Source organism: Staurois parvus, unplaced genomic scaffold (assembly GCF_062004578.1).
Source record: "Staurois parvus isolate SC_StPar_1 unplaced genomic scaffold, SC_StPar_1.0 ptg000273l, whole genome shotgun sequence".
Lineage (NCBI taxonomy): Eukaryota > Metazoa > Chordata > Amphibia > Anura > Ranidae > Staurois > Staurois parvus.
Window position 1 is genome coordinate 81145 of NW_028318069.1, and position 27172 is coordinate 108316.

Consider the following 27172-nt stretch of genomic DNA (forward strand, 5'->3'; position numbering starts at 1 on the left):
TTGGTGCACTCAGAATCTGGTGCAGCTGTGCATAATAACCAATCAGCTTCTAACTTCAGCTTGCTCAATTGGCAATAAAACCTGGATGCTGATTGGTTACTATGCACAGCACCACCTGATCCTGTGTGCACCAGTTTTAGTAAATCTCCCCCAGTGCATACATACACACAGTAGCTCTCGGCAACTTTTTAATTTCAACCATTTTATTCCTCAAAGACAGCATTACAGCTGTTCAGAAGGACAAATTCTTAAGTAACAATTACTAAGGGATATGCATACAATGTGATATTTCTGCTCTTCATGTGAGGGGGGCTTATGTGGAAGAAGGCACAATGTTTTTTTGTTTTGGTGTATTGGCTTATAAGATTTAAAATGATTAACACGCATTTATTAACATTTTTTATTGATTTAAAGCAGAAGAAAGTGCAGCTGACATCATGGACCCAAGTTCTGAGTTGAATAAATCTCAAATCACAGAGTATAAAAAGTTGGAGCTAGAGGAAGAGGTAATTGTTTAATATTTGGTTACATTCTCAGGTAGATTTATTTTTTTTTACTATCATATATTAGCTATTTACTTTTTGTTCATGTAAAACCAATAATAGCAAAGCAGATACACACTCACTGGCTACTTTATTAGGTATACCTTGCTAGTGCTGACAAAATATCCCGCACCCCTTGGGCCGTAGATAATTTTTTGTTCTGGGGGGGTTCGGCAGCTGGTACCAATTAAAAGTTTTTAAATAACAAATTGCGCCAGATTCATAAAGATTGTAAACAGGAAAATTAAATGTGTTGCCCACAGTAAGCAATCACATACTTAATTCTATTTTCTTAAGTCCTCTTGAAAATTAAATATCCTTTCGGTTTTTCCTTCTTTCAGTTTATATGATCATGGCCCAGTACAGAAAATACTGTGCATGAGAATATAAGAAAGATTACTTTCCAAATGTGTAATGACATGTCCACTTTCTTTTTTCTTGGCGAACTTATCAAAAACTTCCAGTGGTGTCATTGGTTCCAAATGGGAAAACTGATAGAAGTGTTAATCCATTCAGCCTGGCCTGATAAGAAAAAAAATAATTATGGAAACTAAAATAGTATGAGAGGTCTTCAAAAAGTTTCTGCACTATTTCTTACTAAACAGAGCTACAAAAAGTGTGGAAACTTTTGAAGAACCCTAAAATAGTCAGCTTCAGTTGAACATGGCCCATAACAGAAAATATGTTGCATGAGGATATAAGAAACATTACTTACTAAAGCTGTAATGACATGTCCACTTTCTTTTTTCTTGGCAAAGTTATCAAAACCTTCCAGTGGTGTCACTGGTTCCAAATGGTAAACTGATAGAAGTGCTAATCCATTCAGCCTGGCCTGATTAGATTAAAGAAAAAAAATACATTATGGAAACTAAAATAGTATGAGAGGTCTTCAAAATGTTTCTGCACTTTTTCTTACTAAAACAAAGTTACAAAAAGTGTGGAGACTTTTTGATGAATACTTGTAATAGTCAACTTCATTTGAACATTGCCCAGTACAGAAAATACATTGCATGAGGACATAACAAAGATTACTTACCAAAGCTATAATGATATGTCCTCTTTATTTTTTCTTAGAGAGCTAATGCAAAACGTCTAGTGGTGTCATTGGTTCCAAATGGTGAACTGATAAGAGTGCTAATCCATTCAGTCTGGCCTGATAAGAAATCCAAATACATTATGGAAATTAAAATAGTATGAGAGGTCCTCCAAAATGTTTCTGCACTTTTTCTTACTAAATAGAGCTTCAGAAAGTGTGGAGATATTTTGAAGAACACTTGTAATAGTCAACTTCATTTGAACATGGGCCAGTACAGAAAATACAATGTATGAGGACATAAAGTGTACTTATCAAAGCTATAATGAGAGGTCTAGTTTTATTTTCATCTTAGCAAGCTTAGTCAAAACTTCCAGTGGTGTCACTGGCTCCAAACAGTGAACTGATAAGAGTGCTAATCCATTCAGTCTGTTCTGATAAGGAAAAAAAAACACACATTATAGAAACTAAAGTAGTAATATTCAACTTCTAATGTATTATTTTACTTACCTGTTCTTTTGTATTCCTCAAGTATGTCTTGATCCTTTTCATACTGGAGAATGACCTCTCAGGTGTGGAAGTTGACACAGGAAGTGTTGCCAGAATTTGCAGAAGAGTAGCAATGTTTGGATATGTGTCGGTGACATATGCTGAGTCTCCACATGATGGTCTTGGGTTTAGTTTCCTACATTTCCTTCTCCATAACTGCAGTTCACCTGCCAACACTAATAATAAAGAATAAAGTTTAGAGGTTCAAATATATATTACTGTATCACCCAATATATGGCTTCCATCCAGTAGCCAAAAAATATGCAGACCAACAAAGAGATTTGTGAAAAGAGATTCACAAGAAAGCGGCTACATTATGGACAGAATGCGATACTTGCAAAAATTTCCTAAAAATTATGCTTTATTAAACATTAATAATAGACAATAGGGCAATCACCCTGGTTTACCATCACCTCAGTATGAGACAATACACACAGACCTAAAACCATTTAAAATCACACCAAGACCGGTCTGGATATATATGTGCTGCAGAGACAGTGACAAACTTTGTCTAAAGCATTTGCAGCACCGCACATTGGTTACACTCCCTGTAGGAGGTTTTTCAAAACATTGTACCATAGGTATATATAATGTAATTATCACATGCTATGCATAATAGCTAATACAATTACCATGTGGAGAGAAACATAACCCTTAGCCTATTCAAGGCAATATGGGTAAAAAATAGCATAAGAAGGGGGGATATACCCCAATAATATGAATATAGATTCATGCAGTACACCCCTATTAAGGCACATGTGATTGGGGCCCATTTACCCTAGGTAGATGCAAATAGTTGCAAAAATTCTTATAGATGAAGGAATCCCTGTTGATGTCTTGATGGAATAAGAGATGTAGATAGCAGAGCCCTGCTTTATATGGTTTCTTCACCACAACATGTAGACTATAAACCACTTTGATATACGTGATGGAATGAGACCCAATGGGTCTTCCGTTTGTTGCAATATATGCTCTATGCCTTGCATCCAGATAATGCATCATAGTGTCCCCATCCTGAAATAAGACAAATAATATAAGGACAGTCAATCTGGGTACTCTCACTCTGATGTATATAATAGGTAACAAGAAACCTTCTTCGTTAGTCTTGTGCCAGTCCACTCACCACCTGTGCCATGGGTAGTAAATAATGGAAATGTCCTTCATACGTACTGCCGTATTGGTCCAAGGAACAACCGCTTACATCAGCCGACATCTCGCGGGTTCCGTTCTCTCCATGGCGCCTGTACAGCTTTGCATGACTCATGGCATGTGAAAATTGCAGCCTCCTTGTAGGTCGGCGTGCATAACGGCAATGCGCATGACCGGAAGTGACATATCTGACGTATTCGTCAGGACCAATGAGATTCCTGCCTTTCAGCTTCCTATTTATAGTGGGTTTAAACCCACCCAAATATACAAATGATTTACCTGCAGCTATTCTCAATGGGAAAGAGGCTAATTACTTAGCACAGCAGCTGGTCATTTATCACATTTAAAACGACAGGCAACTGGACACATCAAAGAAAGGAAAGGTTTACCATGTTCTATTGACATTAAAGGAAATAAAAAATTACCACAAACTTACCACAAGATGGCGATATTAATTAGAAAATCCCTGCATAAGGCTATTTATCCAAAAACACATTCAACATTTAACCCCTTTGGGAACAGTGTATCAAGTTTATATATCCAATATTTTTCCTTTCTTAATAATTCTTTATCAAAATCACCTCTCCTCTGGGGAAAATGTAATGCATAGAAACCTTTCACTTTTGTACAATCTAATTTACCACCATGGTGCTTAGCATAGTGTTGAGCTAAATTACTTTCAGGGTCATTGGATTTGATATCTCTAAAGTGTTCGCCTATTCGTACTTTAAGTTGTCTTTTAGTTTTGCCTATATACATCTTTTTACAAGGGCAAGTCAACATATACAGTACTCTGGCTGTGGAGCAATTTATGAGACTTTGAATTTTATAGTGAGTACTATTATTTGAATCAAAGAAAAAAATCTGTGCGGTCCACGAATTTACAGATCTGGCATTTTCCACATCTATACATCCCTTTTGTACGTGACTTTAACCATGTTGTTTGTTTTAACGGTTGATAGTCAGAATGGATAAGGAGGTCACCAAGATTTGGTGCTCTTCTAGCTACCATTTGGGGGCGTTCACCTACAATTTTACCTAATTTGGGGCATTGGGTTAGAATCTTCCAGTGTTTTTCTAATATTTGTCTTACAGCCTGCCATTGAGCTCCAAATTGAGTTATCATTCTAACAGGTTGCTCACTTAATTTAACCTTCTCATCCTTTTTTGGGGATAATAAACTTTTACTGTCAGTTTGATATGCCCGTCTCCGAGCTTTTCTAATCTGAGAGTGAGAATATCCCTGTTCCCTGAACCTTTTATAAAGGTCCTGCGCCTCCATTCTAAAGTCATTAATATTCAAACAGTTTCTTCGACATCTCAGAAACTGTCCTACCAGAATTCCTGTAATCAATGAGCGTGGGTGATAACTCCTAGCCTCTAATAGGGTATTAGCTACAGTTGGTTTTCTAAACATTTTAGTAAGGAGCCTGTTGTCTTCAAGTCTAAGTTCTAGGTCAAGAAAAGAAATACACCTTTCATCAAACACATATGTGAGTCTAATGTTGAAGGAGTTCTGATTTAATTCCTCTAGAAAAAGTTTTAATTCCTCCATTGTTCCTCTCCATATAAGAAAAATATCATCAATATTCCTCAGCCAAATCTGAGCATGTGCGAGAAACCTTAGTGACCTGAAGACAACCTGTTCCTCCCAAAAACCTAAATGTAGACATGCATAGGCCTTAGCCCATGGTGCCCCCATACTTGTACCTCTAATCTGTTGATAAAAGGTATTGTTAAATTGGAAAAAATTATGTCGTAATGCAAAGTCTAATAGCTCACTAATAAATTCATTTTGTCCCCCTAAATTGGGGTATATTTTATCGAGAAAGTGGGAGATCGATCTTAAACCACATTCATGTGGAATACATGTATAAAGTGACTCAACATCTATTCCAACTAGAATAGAGTTTTCGTCTATTACTAGATTTTAAATTTTAGCTAATACATCTTTAGTATCTCTAACGTAAGAAGATAAATTAGGAACCATATCTTTAAGGAACAGGTCAATATATTTCCCTGTTCTATCTAGGGGACCATTTATGGCAGAAACAATGGGTCTACCTGGAGGATTTTCTTGATTCTTATGTATTTTAGGGATAATATAAAAGGTAGGATGATTAAATTCCTCAATTCTTAGATATTCGAATTCCTTTTTAGTGAGAAGGCCTGCCTCTTTACCCAACATTAACATGGAATTTAATTTTTTAACCACCACAGAAAAAGGATTAGTAGTTAATTTTCGATATGTAGATGAATCCCCCAATAGGCGCTTCACCTCTTTAACATAATTTTGTTCATTTAGAATAACTACATTTCCAACCTTATCACTTCTCTTAATTACTATATTTTTGGCCTCTTTTAGTTCTTTAAGGGCTTTTCTCTCCTTTTTTGTAAGATTGTCACCAATTGGCATTTTCCACTCAAGATTTTTAAGATCATCTGCAACTAAATCTAGAAATGCCGATATCCTCATGTTGGAACGTATTTTTGGCATTTTAGTCGACCTAATATTTAAATCGACCTTTCTGATCACATCATTGTGATTATCCAACTCTGGTTCATTCTCATCACATTCATCACTTGCCTCCATGAGGGATATCAGCATATCCAGCATTTTCCGATCCTCCATGGATGAGTCCGAATCTATATCCTCCAACATAGTGGGGTTACTGTGTACCAATCTTAAAAATACTTTTCTCAAAAATAAGTTGACATCTTTAAATACTACAAACTCATCCATGGGGGTTACTGGTGAGAAGGACATGCCTTTATTCAACAAGGTAATATGTTCACCTCTGAGTGGAAAATCTGCCAAATTGATTACCTTCTTATCATGAGTGATTTCATCAGCTACCTTTTCTGACTTCTTGTTCTGCCCTTGTCCTCCTGATGTTTGTTTTTTAAGGATTCCTCTATTTTCTTTTTGGTTCCTCTTCCTATTTGTGATTGATTGGTTCGGGAAAGTTCCCCATCCTGTTGGTCTAAAAAAGATACAGATTTACCCAGATTTTCTGAGTCACTTTCACTAGACATAGTTTCTCCCATTGATCTAGAGTGTGAACGAAAAACTCTTCATTTGGATCGACTTCTACCTCTTTTTATGGTGAGGTCAAATATCTCTCCTGTTTCCCAATCCTTAAGATCACGTCTAAATTTGGTTTGTTTGGTAGTTCTAAGATTTTTTTTGGACCTTTTCCACTTCTTTTTTAAGTTGTTCATTATATTTTTCAAAATTCTCCTGGTTTTTAAAAGGATCTAATCCTTCTACACTTTTTGTGAAAGCTAAATCCAATTCCTCCAGTTACAATTTTTCTTCCTCAACAATAAGTTTCATACCTTTAATTCCCTGTTCTATGCATAGCACCTTCCATTTCTCTAGAAACCTTTCATTATGCAGATGTTCAGTGGAACTACCTTATTTCTAAACCCACGTGGAATAATATTCTGTCTAATGTAAGCTTCCAAGAAGCATACATCCCATTTCCAGTTAAGACGCTTAATAACCAGCTTTTTATGTTCCCGAAACTTAATTTTGATATCTTCGTCCTCGGTTGTCAACCCAGGACCCTCTGCTACAAAGGCTCTATGCATTTCTAACTCAATATCCTCTCCCGGTATAAATGCCATGAGAAAACCTTTCCTGTCAATATATTCCAGCTGCCGTATATATAAAACTCATCAACTGAGGTGATGGGTAACCATGTTTCCAAAGTCAACAAACCTCTATAAGAATAGGTCCATAAGAACCCAAAAAGGACACAAATAATAAAGAATAAAGTTTAGAGGTTCAAATATATATTACTGTATCACCCAATATATGGCTTCCATCCAGTAGCCAAAAAATATGCAGACCAACAAAGAGATTTGTGAAAAGAGATTCACAAGAAAGCGGCTACATTATGGACAGAATGCGATACTCGCAAAAATTTCCAAAAAATTATGCTTTATTAAACATTAATAATAGACAATAGGGCAATCACCCTGGTTTACCATCACCTCAGTATGAGACAATACACACAGACCTAAAACCATTTAAAATCACACCAAGACCGGTCTGGATATATATGTGCTGCAGAGACAGTGACAGTGTCCAGTTGCCTGTTGTTTTAAATGTGATAAATGACCAGCTGCTGTGCTAAGTAATTAGCCTCTTTCCCATTGAGAATAGCTGCAGGTAAATCATTTGCATATTTGGGTGGGTTTAAACCCACTATAAATAGGAAGCTGAAAGGCAGGAATCTCATTGGTCCTGACGAAGCTGAGTGAGATACGCCCATCGGCGAAACGCGTTGATGCCATACGTTAGATACGTCACTTCCGGTCATGCGCATTGGCGTTATGCACGCCGACCTACAAGGAGGCGGCCATTTTCACATGCCATGAGTCATGCAAAGCTGTACAGGCGCCATGAAGAGAACGGAACCCGCGAGATGTCGGCTGATGTAAGCGGTTGTTCCTTGGACCAATACGGCAGTACGTATGAAGGACATTTCCATTATTTACTACCCATGGCACAGGTGGTGAGTGGACTGGCACAAGACTAACGAAGAAGGTTTCTTCCTACAGGGAGTGTAACCAATGTGCGGTGCTGCAAATGCTTTAGACAAAGTTTGTCACTGTCTCTGCAGCACATATATATCCAGACCGGTCTTCATGTGATTTTAAATGGTTTTAGGTCTGTGTGTATTGTCTCATACTGAGGTGATGGTAAACCAAGGGTGATTGCCCTATTGTCTATTATTAATGTTTAATAAAGCATAATTTTTTGGAAATTTTTGCGAGTATCACATTCTGTCCATAATGTAGCCGCTGTCTTGTGAATCTCTTTTCACAAATCTCTTTGTTGGTCCACCTACCAACACTACCCTCCATATCGCTCATATAAAATGTAACTAAGTTCCTGAAGTCCTCCAGGTCTTCCTCTTTCATAGGGACACCACCGGTTTCAGCTGGAAAAAGGGATGAAAATCCAGATAGCACTTTCCTATGCTCAGAAAACTTACAATTCAGCTCTGTTTTAAAAATGTCCAAAAATGGAATATATACTGCCAGTCAAAAATACTTTTCAGGATAATTGGTCATGTAGTTTGGTCTGTTTTAGTTTTCCACCACTCTTGGAAGAGAGATTGTAATGTTCAGCTTCTGACAAACATCTGTTGCTGTTTGAAAGAGAGTTTGAAAGGTTCCTGTAGCTTTTGAAGGACTTTACTTAATGTTTCGACCAAGTCCAAAAACCTTTGCAGTCACTAAGAGAGAGATGATAAAGTCACACTGTAGAATAGAGCACAATAAAGAGTTTGCCTCTTTAGATGTGTCTGACAAATCTTTTGGCCAGCATGATATAGTTGTCAATGCTTCTACCAATGGCTCAAGTAGTTCTATAAAATCAGTGACTGCATCAAATCTCTCTATCCATCAAGTTGCACAAAAGACTTTTCAAAGATTGTGCAGTAGGTAGCACACTGCATGTTTCGATACACTGCAATAACACTGCTTTTCTTTTTGGATATTTAAAAAAGTTGTGAGCTTCCCCTGCAATCCCTAAGTAGTTCCTGATAGCTTGCACTTCACAAGATTTAGACTGCTAAATTCAGAGAGTGAGCTGAGCAGTGAACATAGAGTGCAGTAAGATATTGCTCTTTAACTACAGCCTGTGTTCCTTTTAGTTTGCCTGACATAGATGAAGCTCAATCATAACCTTGTCCCCTTAAATACAGACAGAAAATCTATTCCAAATGCTGTTAAACTTTATAACATTAAGGAGGCTAACCCTCTCCCGGTCAAATCAGTAACTGGAAGGAATTGCAGGACGTCCTCTTTAAGAACTTTGGAATCCAAGTCAACACAAAAGAGAGGCCTGCTCAACACCGTTGACATCTGCAGTCTCATCAATACAGAGAAAAACTTTGATTTTTTAACAAGTTTGATGAGAATGATAGTATTACATGTGCCAATAATTTCATTTTGTATAGAAGGGATTGTAAATTTATCCCTTTTTCCAGGACCTTCTAAAATGGTTCTCAACTCTGTGTCAACTTTAGACCGATATCTTAATAAAGCACGGACATTCCCTTCATTATGGTCTGGCAGTTCTGAGCAACTGATTTTTCCATGATCCCTATTTCCCCTTAAAGCAAGCTCCTGCCTTCCACACAAAATAAGTTTCAATTATAGGTATTAATTTCTGTTCTCAACTGCTTTTCTTAGATTTTCAGTGACCAGCTGGTTTTCCACAGACTTTTCTGGGTTTTCTTGGAAAGACAAAAAGCAATCTGCATCATGAATGCAATTTTGATGGTATTTGTTTGCAGAATGTTTTCCAAAATAATGAACTGCTTTTTTCCAATTGTCAAATGGTTTTACATAGAGAGGCAAGCAGCTGAGAGTTGATTCCAGCTCCTGATTTGGAAAAAGCTAAGCAGTATTTGCAGTAAGCCCCATCTTCAGCTGCAGAATAAGCCAACCACTTCCATCTAGATAGCCACTTGTGCTGGAATCTTAGATTTTGTCCTTTTGCTTGAAAGTGTTTTGACACTGGAAATAAATATGTTTCATCTGGGACCCAAAGATTCTTTAGAATGTCTAATCTTTCTGCATCACTTATGTTGCTCTTTTTTTTCCAAAATTATGTCATTCTTCAATGGGTTTGGTGAACATACAGCAACACTGCTTGGTGCATTATATTCCTCCATTATTGCTGAATTAGGGGGCTCATTGACCATAAAAGAACTAGAGCTATTTTGCTGTAAAGATAAGCCATCTGTACTTCTGTCTTCATTTTTATTCAGTGAGTCCTGTCTAGGAACTTTCTGGTAAAAAAAGGAACTAATAGGAGTTTGATTTGATCTTTTTACTGCTGCTGCCTTCATTGTAGTTTCCTAGAAGAACATAGCAAAAAAAAGGTCTACTTTTATTTGCAAACAGTTTGCATGCAGCAAATGGTATACAGGTAACTATCGAAGCAAGCAATCATGAACATATGCAAGCAATAAATGTACCGTATATACTCGAGTATAAGCCAACCCAAATATAAGCCGAGGTACCTAATTTTACCACAAAAAACTGGGAAAAACTATTGACTCGAGTATAAGCCCCATCATTAGTATCAGTGGGAGGAATAGTGCCCCATCATTGGTGTCAGTGGGAGGAATAGTGCCCCATCATTGATATCAGTGGGAGGAATAGTGCCCCATCATTGGTGTCAGTGGGAGGAATAGTGCCCCATCATTGGTGTCAGTGGGAGGAATAGTGCCCCATCATTGGTGTCAGTGGGAGGAATAGTGCCCCATCATTGGTATCACTGGGAGGAATAGTGCCCCATCGTTGGTGTCAGTGGGAGGAATAATGCCCCATCATTAGTATCAGTGGGAGGAATAGTGCCACATCATTGGTGTCAGTGGGAGGAATAGTGCCCCATCGTTGGTGTCAGTGGGAGGAATAATGCCCCATCATTAGTATCAGTGACACCAATGATGCGGCACTATTCCTCCCACTGACACCAATGACACTTGCTGACCCCTGTTGCAGTATGGTGCTGCTGCAGCCAGCATATGTGGTTGCAGCAGCACCTCTTCACTGCACACTTACCTGCTTTTCCCTCACTCGATTTTCGCGGGTCCGCTCGGCTCCGCCTCCTCGCCCGTGATTGGCCGCCTGTGTACCTTTCCTGAGCTACAGTTCTGGCGGCCAATCACCGGTGAGGAGGCGGAGCCGAGCGGCAGGAGTGAGGGAGTGGCCGGAGTGACGGAAGGAGCAGCGCTTCCTGGATGGATCATCGTGGGAGCCAGGTAAGAGACAGCAGCCCTCTGCCCACCCCTGTACGCGCCCCCCTTGACGGAGCCTCGCGCCCCCCCTGACATCTGCAGACGTTGACTCGAGTATAAGCCGAGGGGGCCGTTTTTCAGCACAAAAAATGTGCTGAAAAACTCGGCTTATACTCGAGTATATACGGTACAACAGGACATTAAGTGACCAGTCAAATGTATTTTCAGGAAATCCTACTCTATCCATCAATGAAATCAGCACTCCTTAGAAAACTTTCTCCAACTAAACACTTCAATCAATCAGAATCAATAGAATGTCAGAACAACCAGGGACACAATCAGTTCCATTTCAACAACAAGATACATGTCCAGAGATATATACTGTATAAGTACTGTATACACTGTATAAGACAGTAACAAAGCAAAGTTCCATGGATTAAAGTGATAGATAGAAATACTAAAGTACATACCTGGTCCTCTAAAGACCGATGGAGAGCAGATAATTCCACAGGAGGAAGAATTCAACAGGATTACTGGTCACAAGAAAAACAAAAACACTGCGCGGACACCTTACAGCTCAGCTAGTGAGTGGCGCTGAACACTGCGGTAATGTAGATCCAAATCTCTGAAAAGATGGAGGAGCAGGAGGGTGTGAAATAAGGTGCCCAACTGAAAAGTAATACTAGGAGTACTCCTACTAAATATTTCATAACTGTAAGATTTGTTTTTAAGAAAAAAAAAAAGCTCTGAGCCTATCACCTACCACAGTAGTGACCTTTTTCTTCTATTAAAAAATTTCATAAAATTCCTGCTAAAACAGTTTTTAAAGAACTCCAGTGAGTGTGCTGCCTGCTACAGGATGGTGCCCTATGCACCTGACCAGTAAAATTGGCTTTTGTCCAGTCTTCATGTCCAAAGTGATCAGGTGCAGAAACCACCATCTTGGGGTAGAAAAAAAAAGGAATTTTATGACCTTTTTTAATAGATAAAAAAACTACACATAAGAGCTGTCAGGGATCCGGGTATGACCAGAAATGTGTGGGAACACAGGTGTAGTCAGGGCTGGAGAGGTGGAATGGTCAGGCAGGCCGTTTGGTACTGTTAAGCACCGCCTGGCGGCGTCTCTAGCAGCCCACAGCATGGGGTTCCTCAGGGCGCGGGGTCTAAGTCCCAATCTGCTTATTCACCAGGGCCCCTGATGGTGGGAATGGACTTGGAGCAGACTGTGACCAGGTCGCGACCCCTGAGTACGTCTGGCAATGGTAGAGAGCGTCGTCAGAGGTGTGCGGGGAAAGGAGCCTGACGTGAAGAGGCTAGCAGACCTGGTAACAGGGACAGAACAGTGCGGGATAGATGGATGCATCGTCTGGGTAGCGTAAGGCATAGTCAGGCAGGCCAGGTCAGCAACGTGCAGGCAGCGAGGTACCGGAGGAGCAGGCAGAGAATGGTCAGGGTAACAAGCCGGGTTCAGTAACTCACGAGCAGCGCGGTACAGAGGATCAGGCAGAAGGATGGTCAGGCAAGCCAGGGGTTAAACAGGAGACAGTCAGCAGGGTCAGGAACAATGCAGAGGTCGGCAACAGAAGATTCACAGGATACCACGTACAGGGGCTCATGGGAAACAAACACCAAGGCACTGATTGCAGGCCTGGTCCTGCTTAAATAGACCTCCTGCAATCAGCGTCAGGTGAAGGCATGATTGCAAGAGTGAGACCCTGGCTGCTGAAAGCACCCTCTGGTAGGAGCTGGTACTGCAGCCCACAGAGCAAGTGAGCCACAGCACCACCAATGGTGAGTCCATTCCTGACAAGAGCCATCCATTCCTCCAAAGAAAGCAAGATACCAACAAAACAATGTAGGATTAAGGTATAATATAGAAATACTATAGTACAGACCTGATCCTCTAAATACTGATGGTGAGCAGATAATTCCACAGGAGCAACAATTCAGCAGGATTACTGGTCACAGAAAAAACACTGCACGGACACCTTGCAGCTCAGCTAGTGACTGGTGCAGCACACAAAGGGAATGAAGATCCAAAGCTATGAAAAGATGAAGGAGCAGGAGGGTGTGAAATAAGGTGCCCAACTGGAAAGTAATACTAGGTGTACGCCTACTAAATGTATTTCATAATTGTAAGTTTTTTTTGTTTTTTTTAAGAAAATAAAAAAGCTACGAGCCCATCACCTACCACAGTAGTGACCATTTTCTTATATTAAAAAAAATGGCGTAAGGGGCGTGGCCGGGATGTGATCGAGATCAGACGTGCACTGCTGGAGCTCCAATCCTGTCTCTTTTTTACCTACTTCCAGCTTACTACTTTTCACCCTCTAAGGGACTCCTGGGCTCGGCGGACCTCTCCTGCATCACTACCCTTCACCATGTCACCCGGAAAACCCCGCTGCTCCCTCAGCGGTGGCCATCTTGGGCACGAGGTCTGTTCCCTGCACTATGTCAGCCAGCACTCAGACTCTATCGGTGGCTGCAGCTGAGACTTTTCCCTCCAGCGATGAGATCCTGGTGGCGATTATCACCTGTAAAGAGATGCTGACGACCAAAATTGACTTCCTGGCATTGGACATCAGTCTCATCCATCACAATCTGGATGGCTTTTGGCCGCGTGTCTTTGAGTTGGAGGGTCGGGTTGCTGTGGTGGAGGATGTGCTTCGTTAAAATTCCTGTGAGCTGCGAGCTCTGCAGATCCAGGTAAAAGCACTCTAAGAGTGGGCTATTGACACTGGAAAATGGCTTAGATGCAGAAATATCTGCATCTTGGGCCTTCCAGAGATGACTGAGGGGGCGAAACTGGCTGATTTTGCAGAAAACCTATTGACATCCCTGTTTGGCCTAACCAATATGCTGCCCACCTTCATGGTAGAATGGGCCCATAGGGTCCCACCGACACCTCCACCACTGGGGGTCCCCCCACGCCCATTTCTTCTACGCCTCCTGAATTATTGTGATCGAGATAGAATCCTTTCTGCAGCCCGCACTACAAATGACTTGCTCTATGCAAATACTAAGCTGCTATTTTTTCCAGATTACTCTCAGAAGATCCAGCGATGCCGCAAATCCTATTCTGATATCCGCTGGAGACTTTGGGAGAAAGGTATCTATTTCAGTCTAGTTTTATCCCAGCAAGCTGAGGATTTCTGATGGGGACCGGCCCCACTTCAAGATGCCTGAGGCCATCGTGAACTGGTTGGATGCTCACTAGGTCTAGGACCTTGCCTGTTGATAATGACCCCCTTGGATCCATGGATGTCAGCTAAGTGCCTCTTCTTCCCTTCCTCCCATTTTCCTCCAGATGTGCCGTGGGGTACTGGAACTTCCCCCTTCCTCCTCCTGATGAAGATCTGCTCCTTTGGAGTCACAGAGTCCCCCTGTCTTTCAGTTTTTATTATGGTGTACACGTGCATTATCCAGTTACATACTGGAGCTCCAGTCCACATCTAACCAAAGTCTACAACTTTTCTACAGTTGCTTTCCTCCCAACCCCCCTGCTCCCCCCCCCCCCTTTTTTATCCCGTTTTTTTTTCTCTGCTCCCGTTTTAATTATTAGGTTGGTTCTCCCCCACCCTTCTCCCCCCTTTTTGTTTCACCTTTTTTTTTCTTCTGGGAGACTCTCCCTAGATATCCTGTTTTGTTACCCCCCACCACCACCACCAGCAGTGGGGACCCCTTTTTGTTATTTTGACATTTGGACATTATTGCACTATTGCCTGCACTTGTTCTTGTTCAGGTTATAGATCCCGTCTGCCTTCTCTCAGTTTTATGGGGGGGATGCAGATAGAGGGTAGGGTATGCACCTCAGTGCTTGTTGGGTACTTGTTTTATGTTTTGTCTGTTTTAATTGCTTTGGTACACTGTTGTCCCTGGCCACGGTGGAGGTTGCTGCTTCTGAGTTGCCCTCTCTGGTTACATGGTCTCCTGTCAATTCTTTACATCTGTTGTGTACATGTCAGAGACTAGACTTCCTTTACAATTCTATCGTGGAATGTTAATGGTTTAAGTTCCAAATTTAAGCAGCTTCTCCTCTTTCGATACCTCAGAACTCACACTCCCCATATTATGCTTCTCCAGGAGATACATCTCATGGGCAGCAAGCTCCTTGCTTTGAAAAAGCCATGGATTCAGAAAGCCTTTCATGCTACTTACTCCACTTATGCTAGGGGTGTATCAATCCTGGTTAGCAAATCCCTACCATGTGTGATAGAGTCCAATTATACTGACCTGCAAGGGAAATACATTCATATAGTTTTCACACTCTGAGGTCAGCGATATGTGGTTGCTTCGGTATATATTCCCCCACCCTTCTCTTCTACGATGTTATACTCACTTCTGGAGAGGATTACCCCACATTGCCCAGCCAAATTGTTAATTATGGGGTACTTTAATGCCATCTTAGCCCCTGACCTAGATAAACCTATCGCCCCAAAACATTTTCTACACAGAATTGCTTAACTGGGCCCAGGTGGTGGGTGTGGTGGAGGCTTGGCATTGGTTGCATCCTACCACTCGTTCCTATTCTTGTTATTCTGCATCTTACAAAACTTCCTCTCGAATTGACCTGACTTTTGCTAATCCTGCATTATTGACGGATGTCCTTTCTGCTTCTTACCTACCTAGCGGGCTGTCAGACCATTGTCCACTGGCCCTGAGACTCCACTCCCCCCCTTCTCGTACCGCCTCCCTTTGGCGACTGTGGCCCACTGGATTTCCCATCCATCGGTTACAAATGCTACGCCGCCATTACTAAATGAGTTTTGGGATAATGTCGGGTCATCCTCTCGGATGTCACTTGGAACGCCCTTAAGTCATACACCCGAGGACAATACATTTCCTCTGTTGCTGCGATCCGTAAAGTTCATGCATCTGCCTCCTGTACTCTCCAGGAGTCGGTGAAGGACTGCTCTACCAAGTATGCTGCAGATTCTACTACACCAACCTTTGATCTCCAAGCCATGGCCAAGAGAGCACTACACCTGCATATGGAGGAAGTTACCAGATTGCAACTTCTTAATAGTAAGCAAAGAGTGTTTGAACAGGGCAACCGTAATGGATGGCTCCTTGCTATACTAGCTCATCACAATCAGCCACTTACAATAATTTCTCAGCTTCAGAACTCCTCGGGGGAGATGGTTTCCTCCTTATCAGACATTCTAGACACTTTGACAATTTTACGGTACTTTCTATGCCTCCAAACTGCCCTCCGATTTTCGGGCTTCTGATCTGTCCATTTTGTTGGATCAGTTAGAGTTGGGATGGCTCTCAGATGTGGAGAGCAAGGCCTTGGTGAGGCTCATACCTCCTGAGGAGGTCTCTACAGCTATTAATTTGTTTCCCTTTAAATAGGCCCCTGGCCCAGATGGTCTCCCCATTGAGTTCTATAAGACTCACAGTGATCTGCTTTCCCCGCTATTGGCCTCTTTGTACACACATAGTTTGTCTATGGGAAAGTTGCCTTCCTCTATGGATCATGCTCATGTAGTGTTAATTCATAAGGCCCCTAAGGATCCCACTTCCTGTGCCTCCTACAGGCCCATCGCTTTTCTAAATACCGATTTTAAGATCCTAACCAAGCTTCCATCCTTAAGAGTGCCACCGATGTTACCTACCATTATTGTACCAGATCAGACTGGGTTTATGACTCAGAGCCACTGACATTAATATACGTAGATTGTTCACGAATATTCACGCAGTGCATGATAATATGGGTACTAGAGTCATGGCCTCTTTAGATCTTGAAAAGGCTTTTGATACTATAGAATGGTCATTCCTATGGGAGGTACTTTGCAGAATGGGTTTTCCTCTAATTTTCATTGCATGGCTTAAGACCCTTTATGTCAAACCCACTGCAGTGGTCTGTCTGAATGGTGGACTGTCGGCCCCTTTTTCCCTATACAGAGGCACCCGGCAGGGTTGCCCTCTCTCTCTGACTCTCTTTTCCATTGCAGTGGAGCCCATTGCGGAGGCTCTCCGTACCTCCCCAATATTACGGGCCTCCACGTCGGCGGGTTGGAGGAGAGGGTGACCTTATACGCTGATGACCTTCTACTGTTCTTGAATGACACTGGGCCGTCGTTGGCTGGGGCTCTCCGTGTCTTGAACATGTTTGCCTTTGTCACAGAACTCTGGATCAACTGGGCAAAATCCTTGTTTTTTCCCATTGATCCTTGGACTCCTGGTGAGGTCCTTCCCGCTACCCAGCTGCAGTGGGTGGGGGTTGTGATCTCTCATCGGGCCTTGGACTTTCTTTCCTTAAACTTAGCTCCGGTAGTGCAAGATCTTAAATTGAAGCTGAAGGCATGGGCATCCCTACCTCTATCTCTCCTTGGGCGTATCAACCTTATTAAAATGAAAATCCTGTCGAAATTCACTTACCTATTTCGACACTCTCCGCAATGGATCCCCAAATCCATTTTTACCCATCTTATCACCTATTTTCCTCCTTCATCTGGGGCCCCGATACTCCCAGGTATAAGCTTTCTACCCTCATGCAGCCCCAGGCTCAAGGCGGCCTCGCATTTCCGGACTGTTACAAATATTTCTTGGCCACCCAACTGGCAATGGCAGCCTGGTGGCTGACCCCCAATTCTTCCAATCCCTCCACAGTGTTGGAGGCTGCGGTTCTGCGTTATTTGGAGGCTCTGAGGTTCCTTTTACATAGGGGACCCTGGGCCCCGTATCTTTTGACACCCTCTATGATTACCACCCTACGGGCCTGGCGGGTGGGTTTGACCTGTGAACATTATCCCAAGCTAGCTGTGTCTCTGAATGCCCCATTATGGCTAAATCCTACCCTGCCCCACATATTCATGTTACCTGAGCCCCATGCCTGGACCAAATTTCATATCAAATTAGTCTCACAAATTGTCTGGATCCACCCTTTCTCCTCTGTCTACCTTTTATTCTACTTATAATGTTCCTGCCGGCTATTGATTCCGATATTTACAGCTTTCCCATGCCTTTCATACTCAATTCCCTCATTCTACCCTTTGGCTAACTCAATCGGCCCTAGAAGAGGTTTTGCTGTCTGATTGATCGGTGAAACCTACTTCCTATCTGTACTCACACCTGTTATGAGTTTCCCTACCTACTCTGGGCGGCCTGCGGGAGAGGTAGTTGCGGGATGTCCCGGAATTAGATGATGACGACTGGGATGATATTTGGGATTTGCTTTTTCTCTTTCTGGTCTCTCTGCGGGACTGTTTGATCCAGTTCAAGATAGTACATCGGGCCCATTACACCCCATATAGGCTTCACAAAAAGAGTTCACACTTAACTGAATGTTGGCGTTGTGGGAGCTCACCCGGAGATTTCCCATGTGGTTTGGCATTTTGCTGCATTGTCTGAATTCTGGAAGGAGGTAATATCCTTGTGCAATAAGTTGACCTCGGTCCCCTTACAACCTTCTATGTAGGTGTGTTTGTTAGGTCTGGTTAGTGATCTACTGCCCACTGTAGTTGAACGTACCCGGATTAGCCTATTATTGTTCTACGCTAGAAAGGCCATCACTCTGAACTGGAAAAAACCTGCTCCTCCATCTATTATGTCATGGAAGTGGATAGTTAATGCCAATTTACCACTTTATAAGGATACTTATATGCACAGAGGATGCCCCAAAAAATATGATAGAGTATGGTCCAAATGGCTGGCTGAACTCTCCACTGCCTCTGACATGCCATAACCTGAGTAATATTGTATTTTCATGCTATCTCTGTATTTTCTACTGATCCTTGGGACATGGTATTGCCTATAATGTTATTGTCTATATATTTCAAAGAAAAAAAAATGTCATAAAATTCCTTCTCTAACAGTTTTTAAAGAACTCCAGTGAGTGTGCTGCCTTCTACAGGATGGTGCCCTATGCACCTGACCAGTAAGGCTGGTTTTGTCCAGTCTTCATGTCCAAACTGATCAGGTGCAGAAAGCACCATCTTCGGGCAGGAAAAAAAGGAATTTTATGACCTTTTGTTTAATAGATAAAATTCTAAACATAACAAAAATACTATCCATTCTTTCAAAGAAAGCAAGATAACAACAAAACAATGTTGTATGGATTAAGGTACAATATAGAAATACTATAGTACAGACCTGGTCCTCTAAAGACCGATGGTGAGCAGATAATTCCACAGGAGCAACAGGATTACTGGTCACAGAAAAAAAAAAAACACTGTTTGGACACCTTGCAGCTCAGCTAATGACTGGTGCAGCACACAACGGGAATGTAGATCCAAAAGCTCTGAAAAGATGAAGTACCAGGAGGGTGTGAAATAAAGTCCCCACTTACACTACAAATAAGCCTACTGAATGTGTGTGTGATAATCCTAAGAATTTTATTTAAGAAAAAAAAAATGTTGTGAGCCCATCACCTACTACAGTGGTGACTTTTTCCATCTATTAAAAAAATGTCATAAAATTCCTTTTGACACACAGTTTGTAAAAACCCCAGTGAGTGTGCTGCCTGCCATGGGATGCTGCCCTCTATACCTGCCCACTAAGGCTGGATATTGTCCAATCTTTGTATCCAAACTAAGCAGGTGCAGAAAGCACCATCTTGGGGCAGGAAAAAAGTATTTTTTGTATCGTTTTTTTTTAATAGATTAAAAAAACTACACATAACAAGGACCATCTATTCCTCTAAAGAAAGTAAGATACCAACAAAACAATGTTGTATGGATTAAGGCATAATATAGAAATACTATAGTACAGACCTGGTCCTCTAAAGACCGATGGTGAACAGATAATTCCACAGGAGCAACAATTCAGCAGGATTACTGGTCACAAAAAAAAAATAAACAAAAAATTCTGCCCGGACACCTTGCAGTTCAAAAACATTTTAAAAACTTTCTTAGTATACAGTTTACAGGTTAGAAAAGTGCATTGCCTACTATAAGATGGTGCCCTTAGCACCTGCTCAGTAAGGGTGGCTATTACTTAGTCACATTGTGTAAACTGAACAGATACAAAGTGAGTGTGCTGCAGCCTACCTACCACAAGATGGTGCCCTTTGCACCTGCTCAGTAAGGATGGCTATTACTAATGCAGGCCATAGATGGGGAAAAAACCGGCCGATTTATCTTTACAAAAACGTAAAATCGGTCGTTCAATCGTCCGACGTTACCAGGAACAGTAAAAAAAAAAATCGGCAAATTTTCATCCCATCTACAGCCGGCAAAAAGTGTCTCTGCAGAGAGCTCCGCTTTTTCTTTGACAGTTCTTTGACATTTATAGCGGCTGCAACATTGTATCTATTTGTATCCATTTCGGATACAGATGTTTTTATACGGAAAAAAATAGATACATTGTTGCAGCCGTTATAAATGTCAAAGAACTGTCAAAGAAATAGCAGAGCTCTCTGTAGGGTCACTTTTTGCCGACTGGAATTCTTCTTCTTCTTCTTCTTCTTCATCTTCTTCATCTTCTTCATCTTCCTCTTCTTCTTTTTCTTCTTCTTCTTCTTCATCCTCTTCTTCTTCTTCTTGTTCTTCATCCTCTTCATCTTCATCTTCCTCTTCTTCATCTTCATCCTCTTCTTCTTCTTCCTCCTCTTCTTCTTCATCCTCTTCTTCTTCCTCTTCTTCTTCTTCCTCTTCTTCATCTTCTTCTTCCTCTTCCTCTTCTTCATCTTCTTCTTCCTCTTCTTCATCCTCATCTTCTTCTTCCTCTCTTCTTCTTCTTCATCCTCTTCTTCTTCCTCTTCTTCTTCATCTTCTTCCTCTTCTTCTTCATCTTCCTCTTCTTCTTCTTCTTCCTCTTCTTCTTCTTCCTCTTCTTCTTCTTGTCTTCCTCTTGCAGGTCACTGCTCATGCGCAGATTGTTTATCGGTAAAAAGATCGGCCGATTTGCCCATCATTGCCACGAAAATCGGCCAATTTTTTTCAAACTTTACCGATAAAAAAAAATCTGCCAAAATGCCAAAAAACCGCCAACCTACTAACCCACTAACGATCCAAAAATCGGCCGATTTTATTTTCGGCCGAAAAATCGGCAGATTTTCGACCCATCTATGGCCTGCATGAGTCAAAATGTGTAAACTGAACAGATACAAAGTGAGTGTGCTGCAGCCTACCTACCACAAGATGGTGCCCTTTGCACCTGCTCAGTAAGATCGGCTTGGCTATTATGGTGTAAAGGGCACCATGTTGTGTCAAGCAGCACACTGACTTTTTTTTAAACTTCAGAGAGGGGGAAAAAAAGGGAATGCACTGACAACCACAGCATGGTGTACTAATAGTGAACATTACTGGGCAGGTACACAGAGCACCATCTTGTGAAAGGCAGCACATTCACTGATTTTGTGTTAAAATGGCATCCAAGACAGGAGAAGTGGGACTGTGCAGAGGGTGTGGTTTCCTGTGGAGCAGCTGCAGGCTGTGTGGTGCTGACCTCCTCTGATGTCTGGTACAAGCCCAGGGTTGGGCTGCCCTGGGCTGGGACACCTCCCAGGCGAGTCCCAGGCTTCTTGGCTTACACATGGAGATCCAGGTGAAGCTGTGGTTGGTGGTGAAGCGGGAGGACGGAGTTTGGTGAATGGAAAGCAGACGGCAGAGACTGTGAGTAGATGGGGAAATGTTGGTGATGGAAAATCCAGTGTGAGAAATTCTGATAATACAGAGAAGATGAAGTCAGTCCAGCAGTGTGATAATGTCTCTCAGCAAAATGTGAATTCTGGAAGTGCAGCTCAAGGCAGTCCGCCATTGCAGCCACAGCAAGCCCAGTAGAGCAAAGCCCAGTCAGCCCAGCAATGTGATGTAGTCACCCAGCACAGTCCAAGCCATGGAGGTCTAACTCCATGCAGTTCACCATTAAAGACACCACAAGCCCAGCAGAGCGGAGCCCATTCAGTTCAGTCTAAACGGCACACTCTAAGCTCTGGAAGTGCAACTCAAGGCAGTCAGCCATTACAACCACAGCAAGCCCAGCAGAGTGGAGCTCATTCAGTTCTGTTTAAACAGCAATGTAATGTTATCACCCTGCACAGTCCAAGCCATGGAGGTGCAACTCCATGCAGTCCATCATTACAGGCACCGCAAGCCCAGCAGAGCGAAGCCCATGCCGTGCAGTGCAAAGCCCATGCCATGCAGAGCGGAGCTCATTCAGTTCAGGGGATCAGGATTTCAAACATCCTGCAAATATGAAGCAGAAAGGGTTAAAGTCATCATCTGTGCTGCACCTAGCTGACAAGATTCCTGCTCTGGTGAAGAGAATGGAGACCCTGAGAAAAACTAAGGCTAAGATCCAGAAACAGATTGACTCTGTCTACAGACTCAAGGCTGCCAGCCCCAAGAAAGAAGTCCTATATTATGGCAAACTTAACTCCCTGGGCATTGAACTGTCCAGTATATCGAAGGACATTGATGCTGTTCTGGAAGAACTGGGACCAGTGGGGGAGGTGTACCGAAATCGTGATCAGTTTGAGGCACAATTAAGTGTAAAGATTGAGTCTTCTTCAGAGTCAGACATCAGGGAACTGGTCCAATGCACACTGCCAACAAATGTGCTTCCTGAAAGACAGATTCCAGCTCTGAAGGATAGCGGTAGCATCGGTTCAACCCAGCAGACTCTCACAGTACAGGAAACCCAGAGAAGTGAGATGGTGGATTCCCAGTACATGGATCATGTGAACAGTGTTGCTACCCCAATTCTCATGGTGGGATCAATGCTGGGGGGATTGGTGTTCAGGATGGGGTAACTGATAATGATGTGGATGTAGCTGCTGATGCTAGTGGTGATATGGTGACCAGTGCCGATATCACTAATGTTGATGTAGGGGTTTCCGATGTCACTAATACTGATGTAGGTATGTCTGAATGGGGTCATGACCAGTCTGAGGACCCTGAGAATGTGGCAATGGAGGAGTCAGTTCAGAATAACCCCCATGACTTCCACCCTTTGGTCAAGCCGCCACCTGCATCACAAGGGAATGGTGGTCCATCTGGCCATGCCCCTCCTTGGAATGCCGCGAGCCATGGGGCCCCTCCTTTTTCCAACAGTACCAGTTATACTGGTCAGGCCTTTAAGAGGAGGAACGTGTCAAGCATAGGGGTTCCAGAGAAGAGCTCCCTGATAGGAGGTTTGTAGTTAGGGAGTTGCTGTGTCAGCAGATAGGGTTTGTGCCTGCAGATATACTGACAGTCATCAACCTCCCAGACAGACAAGGGTATGATGTCAGCTTCAAGCTCATGTCTGACTTGGACAGGTTCTGGGCCAGCTTTAGTAGGTTTCGGGACAAAGGGGTGGAAGAATTTCAAATTCATCCCCATCTCCAAACCTGACACAGCAAATGTTAACATCATTTTCTGGAATGAGTCTGTGCCCCCCCAGGATATTGTAGACTGGCTCAGAAGGCATTGTGAGATGGTTTCTGATTTGACCAAAACTAAAGACAGTGATGGGATCTGGACTGGGGGTTGGAGGGTTCTGGTTAAGTTGAGGCAAAAAAACAATGTCACCCATCACCTGCCAAACTCCTTTTTCATTGGGCGGGAGAGAGGAGTTTGCTTCTATGCAGGTCAGCCCAGGTTATGTTTCAAATGCGGTAAGTCTGGTCATGTGGTAAGTGTCTGCACTATCTTGAAGTGTCATCTGTGTGGGGAGGTCGGCCATGTCAGTTCTACCTGTGAGAACGTTACGTGCAATAACAGGGATGAGGAATCGACAGATGAATAACTGCTGGTGGCAGCAGAACACCTAGAGGAGGAAGCCTTCATGAATGGGGTTATATTAACTGAGGGGGAGATAAACCCAGAGGTCCAGGGGGCCAGCCTCGGGCAAGCGGGCAGTGTTCAGCAGGCTAAGGAGCAGCGGCCGTCTGTGCTCTTTTCATCTGTTTCAGTTCCTGCCTCTGTGGAGAACATTCCTGTGCAGAAGAGAAGGAATAGGAAGGACAAGGCTACCCATAAACCTGAAAGTGAATGGACCCTAGTGCAGAAGTCCACTAGGAAGGTGAAAAGGGTGCCAGGAGTTGGTATGGCAGTCTTCAACCTGTATGATGTCTTATCAGAGTCGGATGCCGACTCCTGTGTTCTAGAGACCCAACTGGAGGAAGAATTAAAAAGCGTGGAAAGGGAATATGCAGCTAGCTCAGGGGATGACCTGCCCACTAAGAGGCACCCGCCCCCTGCTCCCGTATCTGCAGAATCTGATATGGAAACTGGTAGTCAGCAGATTGACTCGGATTCTGATTTATAAAAATACTTTAGAGCTAAAGAAATATTGTAGGAATATAAAATTATGGGATGGAATTTATTTATAGCATCAAAATTCTATGTATAACTTTCATTTAATTTAAACTGCTGAGTTTCTGATGTGAAGAATATGTAAGCAGTTGTTACATTGTGCTTTTTATTTTTATGATGGTTACAGTTTTTATTACTTTGTATTATGTTTGTATTTTACAAATAAAAATATCCATACATACAGAATAGGGACAGATACCGAGAATTACACCCGGATCCAGGACAGGAGAAGTGGGACTGCAGAGTCCATACATATAGAATAAAAGGACATACCAAGAATTACACCCGGCATCCAGGACAGGAGAAATGGTACTGAGCAGAGTCAATACATACAGAATAAGGACAGATACCGAGGATGACACCCAGCATCCAGGGCAGGAGAAGTGGTACTGTGCAGAGTCCATGCATACAGAATAAGAGGACATACCAAGATTAACCCCAGTATCCAGAACCGGAGAAGTGGGACTGTGCAGAGTCCATACTGTACATGCAGAATAAGAGGACATACCAAGAATTACACCCGGCATCCAGGACAGAAGTGGGACTGTGCAGAGTCCATATTGTGCATACAGAATAAGAGGACATACCAAGAATTACACCTGTCATCCAGGACAGGAGAAGTGGGACTGTGCAGAGTCCATCCAAACAGAATAAGGACAGATACTGAGAATTACAGGTCTTTACCCAACCCACAAACCACTACTTTCATAAAATTAGGTAGTGTTCACGCATGTAGAACTCCAGGACATTTCTTTTCCCCCCTACAGTGGTTCTGTGCCCACACTGCATAGGCTAACTGCCTGATTTTTCCATGGGTGAACGCAGAGCTTATAATCACCTAATTGTTTGATTCTCCGGAAATGGCGCTTTGCCATGTTCGGCAATGGACTGCTGCTGCCATCCTCCTGTCCAGAAACGGTCTATGGGTATGATGACATCAGGAACGGTCCACTGCACAAGACCACTAGAATGCAGGAGTCAGGAGTGGCAGGGACTGGTCTTGTGCTGGGCCTGCGAGAATTGGAGGATTAGGTAAGTATATATCTCTGCTCTGCAAAGTCAAGTAATCAAAGAATGTTATTGTAAAATATCGTATTGTCTCGATATTTTATTAACTTGTATTGATGAGAAATGTTCAAATAGAAAGTCCTTCCACTTCTTGTAAAAACTCAAAAAGATGATTTAATAATAACGTTGCATAAAATTAGAAATAAAATATTGGCATACAGAATGTTTAAATAATGTCCAAAAAATATAGTTAAGTTCTTGATAATAAGATTGTATATATGTATATGTGTGTATGTGTGTGTGTGTCTCTCAAGGCTTCAAGCAATGTGCGAGAGACTCAAAACTTTGTTCTGCTACCAAAAAAGCAATCCAGCCCCCACCAACCTAAAAGTGGGTTGGTATTCTCTTGTAGTCCTACTAAGATAATTGCTTCTCTCAAAGTCTGAGTGTAACTTTATCTCTTACATAGATGGGGGAGGATGGGGGAAGGTATAGCTAATTACTCTCATATGTGGCTTGAATGTAAAGGAAAAACCCAAGATATATGTTCACAGACTCTGAAGTCTAATTACTCACTTTTCCCAATCTAGAACAAATATAAATATAATAACTCAATTATTCTATTAAGATCCAACTCATTCATACTTATGTTAGTACTGTTAATAAGAAGATATTAGATATTTAGGTTAAGGAAAGCTTCTAACATTTCCCTCTCAAAATGATCGATTTTATCGAATCTTAATCATTTTCCTTATCTTAATCCATTTATACACATTCTCGTCACTTTCGTATCCATTCAAGCGTTTTTGGATCTTAAGATAATTGATCTGCACATATCTTTAATTTGATTCTATAATGGGAAAACAAATTCTTTGATAAACCTTTTGTTATGTATCACATAAAAATATTTTTACCCTTATTAGTTTCCTTTCCTTTCACCAAATAATTCATCCCCTTAATAAATGTATAACTGTAACATTATAGTACAATACTTTAAAATATGTCACTTAAAAAAAATAGATGTTTCATATTTTCCCTCCAAAATGTGTGTAGCACACAGTTCTAAAATCCATACATTTTTCAAATTACCTTATCAACATTTAAACATAACATATGTTCCGTAGCTTCAATCCATACATGTATATCAAATGATTTTTTTTTTTTTTTTTTTTTAAACATACATATAACAATGTAAAGCTTGCCTAAGTTTCTCTATATGTACCTTAGAAAAACTTATCTCTAGCTTAATTAACAACAGATGTTCTAACTAAGTAGAGTGACTCTGTTGTAACAAACGTTTAACCTCTTCACTTCTGAAAATACATAGTGTGTGATTGCAAATGTTCATGTGAAAACTGATCTCATCTTGATATAGTAAACATATGTCAAAATAAAATGTACACACAAAAAAAACCAATATATCTGATGATGAATGAATTATTTCATCAGTAGTCAAAAGTCAATTGTTTTATAAGTTCTTCCTCTATGAGATGCCTTGAGATGTCTTGTCTTCTTCTAGCACTCTGTAAAGTTAAAATAACTTTATTGAACATAAAAAGAACAACAAAAACAATGATGAATGAAATTCTTGTTGCAAAGCTTCTTCCAGAATAAATTTCCTTCTTGGAAAATGTATTATCATCTGAAAGGTTTAGAAATATTTGAACTTTCTTCCTTTAACAGTTACTCTTAGGTCATTTCCTGTAACAGAAATGCAGTATCATTATTTTGGCATTGAAAATTTTACATTGATTAATCCTCTTACATTTATCTGTTAATATTACATATCACAATCACAAACATTTCTAGTCATGACATGGAAGACATATTTTGATTATAACACTTCTTATTGACTTGTAGTGTTCTATTTTAGAATACAGG

The 27172-nt window shown here is 41.6% G+C and overlaps 1 protein-coding gene across 1 annotated transcript in view; it reads left to right on the forward strand.

The window, feature by feature from the left end:
• The window catches only part of LOC149459117 (uncharacterized), a 128362-nt gene that overhangs the window by 81137 nt on the left and 20053 nt on the right, over window positions 1-27172 (forward strand). Inside the window, exon 2 of the mRNA XM_089681620.1 lies at window positions 415-506. Within this exon, the coding sequence (XP_089537746.1) occupies window positions 438-506 (69 nt within the window). The 5' untranslated portion in view covers window positions 415-437. The remainder of the gene's footprint in view (window positions 1-414; window positions 507-27172) is intronic.